This window comes from Penicillium malachiteum, assembly GCF_028827825.1.
Source record: "Penicillium malachiteum strain IBT 17515 chromosome Unknown utg000002l:1.0-8849297.0:1.0-8852440.0, whole genome shotgun sequence".
Classification (NCBI taxonomy): domain Eukaryota; kingdom Fungi; phylum Ascomycota; class Eurotiomycetes; order Eurotiales; family Aspergillaceae; genus Penicillium; species Penicillium malachiteum.
The window spans coordinates 860,063-871,458 of record NW_026643095.1 but is presented as its reverse complement, the minus strand read 5'-3'; the positions used below and the strand labels follow the sequence as shown (position 1 = coordinate 871,458).

The 11,396-nt window shown below is 44.2% G+C and overlaps 2 protein-coding genes across 2 annotated transcripts; both read right to left on the bottom strand.

Annotated features, from left to right (window-relative positions):
* Nucleotides 1-242: 242 nt before the first annotated feature.
* On the bottom strand, nucleotides 243-2,513 carry N7483_003374 (Zn(II)2Cys6 transcription factor; the record flags this gene model as incomplete). Its single annotated transcript, XM_057086811.1, has 3 exons — nucleotides 243-510; nucleotides 592-1,388; nucleotides 1,467-2,513. 3 exons carry the CDS (start codon nucleotides 2,511-2,513, stop codon nucleotides 243-245), a joined length of 2,112 nt encoding a protein of 703 aa, XP_056946640.1.
* A 5,969-nt stretch (nucleotides 2,514-8,482) lies between these two features.
* On the bottom strand, nucleotides 8,483-10,349 carry N7483_003373 (uncharacterized protein; the record flags this gene model as incomplete). The annotated part of the gene is made up of 5 exons (XM_057086810.1): nucleotides 8,483-9,066; nucleotides 9,401-9,419; nucleotides 9,472-9,766; nucleotides 9,828-9,938; nucleotides 10,039-10,349. 5 exons carry the CDS (start codon nucleotides 10,347-10,349, stop codon nucleotides 8,483-8,485), a joined length of 1,320 nt encoding a protein of 439 aa, XP_056946639.1.
* Nucleotides 10,350-11,396: the final 1,047 nt, after the last annotated feature.

Genomic DNA, 11,396 nt, shown 5'->3' with positions numbered 1-11,396 from the left:
CACAGGGGGCAAGGATCTAGCTCAGAATCCTCAGATCAGCAGAGCAAGGATCCACCAAAAGCCGAGGTTTAACCAAAATGGTCAAGCTATGACGTGGCCTTGAAGACTCTCAGGCCTCAGTCGTAGTTGGCTTCCAAGGTTGTGAATGCAACACGTCATCAGACTCATCACTGGGTTGACTAGGCTCAACTGATTTGATCAGGCCACTGCTAGCTCCGAAAAGAGCAGTAGCTAGCTGATCCTTAGCTCAGGAGAAACCCCCCTTGACTGCTTCCAGGACTGAGCTCGTCTCCCTCATCGTTGACATTCAATTTCCAAAACATTGATTTCATATCGCGTACACTGGAGCGGAAGTCGTCGCGGGGCTGTTTCTGGCGGTCATCGGTCATGGTGCGGATTTCGTGGACAAGATCGGAGCAGCCTTCGTTGTTTGGAAGCCACCAGTTCATGAGTTCGGGGTCTTGCCAGACGGCGGAGAGCACTTCACGGAATTTAGGTTGGAGTATGTAACTAGTTGGAAAAATCAGTTAGCTGGGCCATACTTCGAATTGAAGATGAATTAGAATTATTATTGTCACAGCTTGGACATACCCTGTTTGTTCCATCTGCGCGATCCTGCGCCGACACCACATCTCATTATTGGTATCTCTGGGAAGGAACATGCTGGTGATTCCGATGCTGTTTTTGAACCCGATGCAAGCTCCGTTTGGTTTCTTCGGCCAGCGATTGATCGTCTCCATGAGCTGAGCTTGTTCCCAGGCTAGTGCGGTTAACTCGGGGAGAAGAGGTTGTCTCAGTGCCAGCATTGTCTGGTACTTGTACATCAATTCGGTAGAAAGAAGATCAATCCAAATGTAGTTCGCATCCCACAAAGGTCCTTCATGGATACGACCCGGGACATAGGGATCCACAATATCTTCTTCCGTCAAAGGCTGCTGGTCTGGATATGAGCGAACGGTGTATTCGCAATCATCGAATGACCTCATAATATTCTTTGCTCGTTCAATCGTTTGTCCGAGAAGCTCGTTCTGCACAGCAAAGTCCTCGAATGCAATCAGTCCTTGAGACAGCTTTGCGTAAAGCGAGGCCATATCCAAACCAAAGCGCCGGTTAATGGAAGCAACCAATTCGAGCTGCTTACGTGCATCCTCGGGGTAGAGAGATGCTTGTTCTGCATCGTACTGTTCCTTTGCAAGATACCAATCTCGACCGAGAATTGCCTCTGTCCCGGCCAGAATTCCCGCAACCACGTCAAACCGCGCATACCAGAGGAAGATATTGGTGTGTAATTCGTTCAGGTTGGAAGAGTCGGGTGTGAGAAGTTCCCGCATTAATGCGTGAGCTGCTTGGTGATGATCGATTAAATTTAGCCAATCTCCAGTGTATTCCTATAGATTCCAGCCAAAATCAGTAAGAGCTTCAAATAGATTCATATGTTCAGGGAGACGCGAGTAATAATCACATACCTCGAAAGTTGTCAAGACCAGAACAGTGCACAAGGTTGCCTCTGTATGTTCCTCACCAGAACTAAGAGACTTTCTTAAGAGCACCAGCGCTTTATTATAATATTTGAGAAAGGTGTAAAGTTTTCCTCCCGAGCTCTGCAAGGTATGGTGATATGCAGCAAAGCCCACCAGAGCATATAGCAAAGGTTCATACTGTAAAGCCAGCTCGATGATACTGTGCTGAACGAAGACCATACTTCCTCTCCTCAAGAAGAAATGGCCAGGCGTGATGAAATCCTGGTGAAAATTGAGATAGAACCGCAGATCTTCGGACACGCGAGCTGAATTGAGCATATCCGTGGTAGTCTGGGTAACACTGGCCGATCGCACACTCACCGACTCAAACCGTGAAGACTCGGTAGAAGGCGAACTTCCAGGTTCCATACTAAACGAGCCAGCCTCAGAGACAGTCTTCAAGCTGCGTTTTCGCAACGACTGTCCACTCTGCGACCTGTGCAGATCAGGCCGAGATGATTGCCCTGTACTGCTTGATGGTGAAGGCCTGGAAGCCTGACCAGCGGCACTGTCGGGTTCATCTTCATCAAGAATAGGTTCCAAAGGACTGATCTCCTCAGTCCCTAATTTACCAGAAGAATCACTTCCCTGAGAATGCGGACGACCAGCCCGGGTCTTTGCCGAGGTACGGGCGCCAGTCTTGGAAGATCCAACCGCGGGGGTCGGGTAGACGCAGTCGCGACTACCTTTCCGACATCGTTCGCAAACTGGACGAGACTCATCACATTTAATGCGGCGCGAACGACAGGTAAAGCAACCACTTCGGGTGCGCTTGTGCTTCTTCTGATCTGGCAGAGGATGAAGCAAAGTTGGCTGCTTGTACGGCGCGGGAATAGTCATCGCCGGCGGAGCAGCGGATGGATCATGCCAGAACGCCAAGTTCTCAGGATATTGTTGTGCCCCGAACATGGAGTAGGCTGACATGTTCGAATCTTGTTGCATTGAATCCATAAAGCCCGCCAGGGCACCGTGGGATTGATGATATTGATCCATGATGTATTCCGTACTTGGTTCGTCCCAATAGTTAAGCTCCGCGCAGATCTCTCTCCCCCGCATGAAAGATTAGCGTGAGCTTCAAAATTGCATCATCGAAAATAGAAAGTTATCACGGGTGATTACTCTCTATATAGAAAGTGAGAGGAATTCAAATGTTATAACCTAAGGGTACGAAGTACCAAGGGTGTGGTGTTCCAGTGTTCCAGTGTTGTAGGGGGTGTGTGGGGTGAGGTTGGGACCCAGCATGACCCAGACTACTAATAAGTTAATAAGTCTCTTAGTCTCTTTACTTAGTCTTAGTCTTTTCCTCTCTATTGGATTCAGGATATGCGGAGATTAGAAGAAGAAAAAAAAACTTTGGTTTATTATTTTATTTTGAATTTTGACTAATTTATTATTTATTACTAGGATCTATGATTATTTTATTTTTATTTTTATTTTTATAAAATGTTATTCCTTATTTTAGTGCCCAAAGTCGATCGTGATCGGCGTATATAATAATAATACGGAGACTGCAAACCATTTCACTGTTGAGAATATTAGGTACGGATACGAATTATCTCGGACTATATGAACCAAAAAAAATATATATATAAAAAATTCACTTGATTAAATTATATCAGCTGATTCTGGAAGTAGACCCTCCGCGCTATTGAAAGTCGAAGTTCTTTGGGTCTTCTCTCGGAGTACGGAGTACAGCGGAGTGGGAGTCGTGGAGCCACGGAAATTCGAATCTGGACGAAGATATGGAGTTCTAAGGAATAAAAGGAACGAATGAAAATACAGATATGAAATAAAGAAATCGAGGCAAAAAAAAAAAGACTAGAAAACTTGAACCTTGCTCGAAGTAGTATTGAGAGCATTCTAATGGCCCCTTTCTAATTCCACTCAACCTAGAGGATCAGCCTCTTGGGCTTATTTTTATCATTAGGGAATCTTCCACGGGCCTCGGGTCTTCGGTAAACTTCAAGTAATATATAATATAATTTTATTTAATTTATAACATAATTTACACAGAAAAAAAAGGGGGGCCGGAACTCTGTTTCTTCTTTTTGGTTTCTTCGTTTTTCTTTGATGACGATCCCTTCAGCCACAAAGGGGAGGGGGGAAAAGTGTGATATCACCGATTTTAATCCCTTAAGAGCTTGTCATCAGTGGCTCGAGCCCCAAATATCCGGGTCCATACTCCGTAAAGCCATGATTATTGGAGGAGTGTGAATATGCAGATGCATGCTGAGAGAGAAGGGGGATCCTGTGTGATCAAAGCGCCTGTCATCCACCAGGCCAGATTATGATGTTAAACCCGGACCCAACCATGACCCTATATATAACATTTGAACCCACTTATGATTGAAAATATTGGGAAATTGAAGTCAAAAACATTTTTTAAAAAATAAAAAATAAAGAAACAACATTTGAAGAATCAATCATCTATAAACAAAATTATCGATGAATAAAAGGTCATCGAAATAAAATCAAAGAAAAGACCTAAAACGGACCCCGTCCGAAGTCCGAAGGGGGAAGCTGGTCATCCATGATTGTGGTTCAAGTGGACCTCTAGAACAGGAAAGAGAGAAGCATGGGGCTCTTGAGGTGATTTTCCTCTTGGCTAAAGACATCTGGATCATGTACAAGAAAATGTACTCAAGCTCGGAAGATTCTCAGGCCGAAGAAGTCTAGTGCTGAGATTCTCGGCACATTTACATGGCATTAAGGGGATATTAAAACGGATTCCGCCGCGATATACTCGGCAAATCTGAAACCTTGCCAGTCACCGATTCATCTCGAATAAAATGCCGAAAACGTTCTGTTCGTGACGGCGATCGGATTCAGGGTGGAGCCGGTTTGACTAAGGGACTTACGGATTCCGGTGGAAACTAAGCTTCAATCAGCGGGGAGAAGAAAGTAGATGATTCATGCTACTGGCAGTGGCCATGGTGGACATCTGGGGGCTAAGACTCAACTTAGTTTCTTTGAGAGAACACGGGGATCCGGCACAGATCGATTGGGGAAATACTATTATACTCAAGTGCTACTAGTAACTAGTACATAGTAATATGTACTCCGTAGTAGTAACTTGAAGGATAAATTGGAGTTTCCACCTTTTTCACCTTCTTTCTTGGAAATTGACCTTTTTATCTTATTTTATTTTATATTTTTATTATTCCTATATTTTATTACTTCTTTGTCTATATGTCTCCGAAGTACTCCATTACTCGAAGTTAATTTTTTATCCTATAAGGTATAGTATAAAAAATGCAAATGTAATCGGAGATATACTGACTTTTTTTTGTATGATTTCTTTTTTTCTTCTTTTTTTTCTTTTTTCTTTTTTCCCTCTGATGAACGTGTACCTGATCGACGAAGGTTTGACAGACAAAAAAAAGGTGGGCCAACAAGATCGAAAAAAGACGCTAGGCTTACAAGTCTTCTTTGGGTTTATAGAACTCCATAAGTACCGGGTGGTAAAAAGAGAATGAAAAAAATGGATCAAAGGGGGGGAGGGGGAAATAGACATTTGAGGCTTTTTTTTTCTTACCCCCCTTACCCTTACCCTTTCATGAGAAGAATAGAAGAATACTTCCAGATGTCCCAAGGATCATAAACATTTCAGGGTTAAATTGCAGGAACAACACATATTGGTAGATCATAACCCAGCGGCGGATCATAGTCTTATTCGTTCATGGAAGGAGTCTAAAAATGCAAAATAATGCCTTTTGAGGAGCTCTCACGCACCGACCCTCCGACCATTTTTCTTTGCCATGTGGGTGAAAGGTGAACCGGACTGGCGCTAAAGACACCGTGCTCCATCAGTGGAGACAACAGTTCCCACCCGGGTCCCATGTGGCCCGTCCCCCCTTGAATTTTGTCTTCTTCTTCTCAGAGGGCGATCCTGGTCTTTGGACGTGCTCGCAGCGCTAACTTCTCGCGCTGGTCCAAGATTGGTAACATCTCCGTTCAGATCTCATTAATTCCCCATATTGGAACGGGGAAACGCTGATGTCCCCACTGGTGGTGCTACAAAGTGGAGAGGTGTCCTGGGTAAGAGGCAAAATTCCAGCCTCATGATCCATGACCAAGCTCAGGCTGTTCTACATTATCCGCGGAGTACCGGGTAAAAAAGTGTGCGTGTGCCGAAGTTCGTATTTTCGTATAGATATGAAAAAGTACTAGTTGACATTCTTACTAGTAGTATCCATATAATGCCTAGGTGGTCCATGGATCATGATTATACCCGTGGAGACTTCAGATGGATACTGGATGGATACTAGATGGATACTGTACCAGCATATTAAACTCCGAGTCCTAGATCTACTGTCAATAGAGGGCGTAGATAGGCATTTCCAAGGCTGAAGCGTTAATTTCTCGGTAGTGGATCAAGGCATTTGATTAACCGGCAGATAAAGTATCGAGAAATACACCGACTGGATGATGTAGGGAAACATTCAAGTTTGAAGGATTTGGGATTGATACAAACCCTAAGATGTAAAGGAATGCATGGGTGGATACTGCTAGTAAAAGATGCATATCAGCCACCTGGCAAAGACAATGAGTGGATCTTTCTTAACCAAGCTGCAGGGTTTAGTGGCACCCAACACGAGACTCAAGTACACCGAGGCTGGAAATCATTTCATCTTAAGTGCTTGGCTACATGTTTGGGTGTGACGTTCATATCATAGAGTTGGGGATTCCAATTAAAAGTCTATAACGATCAAGTTTTAGGGAAATATCATGATGTCAAGATACTAGTATTCAGGCTAATTGAAGTTGATATTCACTCCAGGGCTGTCCAGGATCGTCCAAGGTGTCAGGTACGGAGTACTAGTATCTCCTAAAGCCTCAAGCACCGGATGATCGTCATAGCCCTCAGCGCTGGAATTCGGGAGTCTCGGATAATTAAATCAAGTCTGCAACAGTCTCAAGTACTGCTACGTAAAGCACCAACCTGAACAGATACCCAAAACTGATAGAAGATCGTAGTCTGTTCTCATACTTCTTACATCGAGCAAACTTCAACCACAACAAGAATGCCACATCACAAATGAAATTCTAGTACACTGTGACACAAATCCATACTTGTATCAGCATCTACTAAGATAGAGATACCAACACTGAGTGTTTACAGACTTGAACTCGACCAAACGCCACGCACCCCGGGAATTTTCACCCCATTCCAAAAAAGGCGCAGAGATCGGCCGATCCCAGTCCCCGTCGGATATGACTGCCCTCAATTGAGTTGACGCCGGCCGTTTTAGTTGTGGCCCCCAGCGTCAGGAAGTGCGGAAATCACCTCAAGTACTAACAGTAACTGGATCCCAGCCCAGCCCAACCCACCTAGACACATCCTATCTCCACTCATATATCCACCAGGACCGGATCCCGGGGACACACTTGTTGTGCGCTCTCAGAGATATGGAGTACATTACGGAGTAGCATTGGTGCTTTTCCTCAAGTGACCTAGTCGCCTTTTCTGCTGGACTAGTCTAAACAAAAGTACCCTCGTGCCATGAGGGCCCATGACTAACATGACCTAGTGATGATGAGCGGTGCGTCTAGGCACCAGCTGGGCACTTTTCTCTTGTGGATTAGCTAGCGGGGGCTTTCCAAGGTTCCCAGAGAGAATACACGTAGTCCAGAATTCACGGTAGTCCAACGTGGCCAGGCCACGGTGGTATGGAACAACTGATTTCTGGAATAGACATGTCTACTGCATGAGAATTCTATTGCCAAATCACAAATCAAGTTTGATTGAATAAATTATAGGATGAATCCTTGACTGATAATCATTTTCTCCATTAGCGCCGAGGGGAGCCACATCGATCACCGCCCTATAAGCCCACGGTAATCCCTGTCGATGATGGGTTCAACGGTTTGATTTCTCCCAACCCCAATTGGGGGAACTGGGGCCTGATTGCTGATCCTCAAGGTTGCACTGCAGCGACAACTTGAACCCACTCTAAAATGATCCAGTGAAAAGAAGGCTTTGCCTCGGGGATTGGGGATCATACAGGAGAAGAGAGACATGTACGAGCATGTGATGAAAAGATTGACCGGGGAGGTGTAATTTCGCACCCCTGCAACAAGATGGGGTCAATAGGACGCCTCATGGATAATTTGACTTTTACTAGAGATTCTCTTGAAATCTCCGGCAATGTTAGCCGTTCAATTTGATGTTCTTTGATATTAATATTAATATTTAGATTGGTAATTTTTGGGTGCGGATACGGAGGGTGACGCCATAAAATGGTCGATGTGCGTGGCTCTTTTCGAGGTCGATTTTTCAGGTTCTAATTATAATTAACATTATGATTTCTGCTAATCATAGACTGCTTAAATATCACCAGTGAATACTACATACTGTAGTAACTAAAAAATTGAATGAAGTACTAAATATAGTCTGACTATCGAATGACTAGTATCCACCGCATTCCAAGGTTCAAGTTCAACATTGGAAGCCTTGAACGCCTGACAGCACTTCCAAGGTTGACTAGCGTATACTACTACTAGTATTATCACGCCCGAGGTGATATTATTATCATACTAGGAGTAAATATGAATTGCTAGTAAGCACATGTGCATAGTACATACTCAACAATTTCAACATTCCAACCTTGGAAGGTTTGAACACTCAAGTGCTTGAAGTCTAAACGCTCAGATAACAACATTGAATCATAGATTTTGCAAATTTATTGACAAACGGAATTCATCACCATGTAGACAGAGTGGCGTCTTTCCGGACCAGTTTCTGCTATGTATAATGCTTGCCCAGGTGCGTCCATTATATCCACATGTGCAACCTGAAAACAGAACATTATACAAAAGCTCAGAAGAAAGGGTCTCATGAAAGGAAAATGTATAGTTCCATGGCCTGTAGACACCAAAAAGCGCTTGAGTAGAGCGAAGGAATGAATGCAGAAAAGACTGACTTGTGCATGATTCAGATTCGAGGATACCGATTTCACTTCTCAAGGCCCTGGATCTATCGACCGAATAACCGACCCTGGAAGCAACCCCGATTCTCCAACCCTTGTATGTGGCATTTCGAAGAATCGCCGCCTCTTCTTAAGAATATAAAGACGACCCGAGCCATCAGGAGCCGATCCAGTATAGAATCGGTGTCTCAACCATGGACCTAGAATTCTTGTGGGTTCGTTGGTAGGATCTACCGGGTTCCTCGCAATGGCAACTTCAATGATATCCCAATTAGGCATCATCTCGGCTCCTCTACTATTTGTGCGACGGTCTTCTCCCCACAGATTGATTTCGAGTGCCCTGATTTGCTCAAACACTGGTGGCTGTCCGGTAGCACCTGAAACTTCGGCATAACCAAGGAGAGGTGGGAGGCCGTCTAGACCGGTTTGTCCCTGCAGATGAGCTACATCGGCGTCGGTTATAGTGCAAATATCGGCTCCAGTGTCATCGATCAGCCAGAAAATAAGACTTGGATATCCCTCCCGTGGATCATCGTGCCAGTTTGTGTGTTCAACTCCCATGACTGGCGAATCGGGTTGTTGTCGATTCTCGCCAGCTAGGAATGTGGTGTCTGGAACTGGATTCAAGGGTACTAGACTGTACTGCTGCCTGTTTTCACAAATAGGACGGCTAGGATCCACAGTTGAACTACGTTCATAGTCAAATCCTCTCGTTTCAGGGCGTGGTGGTCGAATCATTCGAAGACAAATTGGAACCTATGAAAGAGGAGAGGAAAACAGAATTAAGACAATCTTCTGGAATCACAGCCGAGCTCAAATCGAACTGGCAATAACCTCGAAAGGTTAAGAAAGGGAATCATACCTTCACATTCAAAGAACGGTGGCCAATTACTTGAGGGGGTGCACCAGCATATCTGGCAGGCCAACAGATTCGTCGCTTCCAGAACTTACGGGCAGGTGCATTTCGAAGCTGTAGAATATCAGTCAGTATTTGATGTATTTAGGAAAAGTCAAGTACTTACACCTTCAACCCAGAATCTCTTAGAGCCGTTATACTTGAAGTTCCATTGAAGGAACTCCTCCCAAGAAAATTCTCTTAGGTCTGTGAGCTGTTCTCCATTTGACCAGTAGGTCACATATCCTGGAACCCACTTAAGTCTTCCTGAAATGTAGGCCTCCACAATAGCTCTGACATTGGGAAGCACCTCGCACTCGTCTCCATTAGGATCCGAGAAAATGAAATGTTGGAGTCTCTCAAAAAACGCGATTCGTTGCGCAACCTCGTAAGAAAGGCCAGGCCATCTTGCCAATAAAGAGCTAGAGCACGTTAGAAAGAAGAAGAAGGAGAGGATATATATGGGTAAACTTGATAACATACTCTCGCTTGAGTTTAGACGCCTCGAGAATCTTCAATCGCTCCTCGAAAAGATGAGGCTGAATCCCTTCTTGAATACGCTGGTCGCAACGGGCAATTTGCGCCTCTAAGTCACTATGATGATCTTTAGTTAGCTTTCTGACCAATTTCCAATAGCTTCATCCTCATTTATCTGTTTCATCTCTTGTTTAGCTCCGCGTCAGTGTGGACTTACTCAGACTCATTGAGAAGGTCCTCAGCCCAAGCTGGCATGTTAGGACCACCAACTTGAATTTCTTCAACTTCATCGTCCGAATCACTTGACTCCTCTTCGATTTGATTTAATATCGCCAAGGTAATTGACTTCAAATCCCATTCCGACTTGTCCTTGCTCTTGCTCTTGTTCTTGCTCGCTTTGGATTTGGATTTGGATTTGGATTTAGACTTGGACTTTGCACTGGATTTCTTGACCTTGGCCTTTACACCACTGCCAGTGACCAGTCCCTTGCCTTTGCTACTAGCTCCAAGTCGATCGGAACCTGCCATATTGAGTCTTGGATTCCAGTGTGAATAGTTTCAAGTAAATGAAAATTTCAAGTTGGATGATTTGGGTGGGATTCCCATAATGCTTTATATCAAAATGGACACATTGGATAGAGACTGGAAAATTCGAATAAATCTAGTTCTTTCATTTTTGTTTGCTTTCAAATTTCCACTTGAGTACTATTTTCTCATATCATACGGACCTGTCAAACTAAAAACCTTTCATCTAGTTTCTTGAATGCGCAACTCTCGTCTCAAAAATCCTGACCTAGGGAACTTCAGCAGAATTTGGTAGAAAGAATACATGAACTCATTCATGTCAACCTTGGAATGTAAGAAAAAGGCCCTTCCACATCTCTTTGACTACAAGCGATAGCCGGTAGTTTAGAAATGGATCCTTTGTCAGTATACCCATGCATGTGGTCTTTGAAACGTGACCGAGTACCCGTGCACGGGCACCACAGAAAGCTACATTTTCCTAATACGTACAGTATTCCAACTTGAATACCAGAATCAGTCCTCATGAATTTGAAGCTTTGAGAAGATTTTTGGTAAATTCAACTTAATAAAGTCCACAGGTGTCTTATATGGACTCAATTTCATTGATAAACGGTGGTAATTCGTATGTATATGCCTTTCATTCTCACAAGCTGCATCCACCGTTTCCGGAATCTCAGGGAAAATCATAAAGGAGTCTCGATGTCAAATAGTGTTGTACTCTTTCAGTCATTCATGTATTTTTGGCAAGCCGAGTGATAGCTATGCAAGAGAGAGATTAGGAAGACAAGGAAAGGAGAGAGCCAGGAATTTTGTCATTTTGAGGGGTGCCAGTGAACAGCTCTCAGACGCTGGGGAAAGATTGCACTCCACAGAGGCAACCGGGGATCCACATCGAACAATGCTTCAGGTAGTTTAAATCGAATGAGTTGGAGAGGCCTAGCAATTTCATCATCTGCAAATTAGATTCCCCATTCTTTTGGTCTTGGCTTGACCATATATCCTCCTTTCTCTTGGCATTGCGTGGCGACAACATTGGTCTTTTCTTGTCTG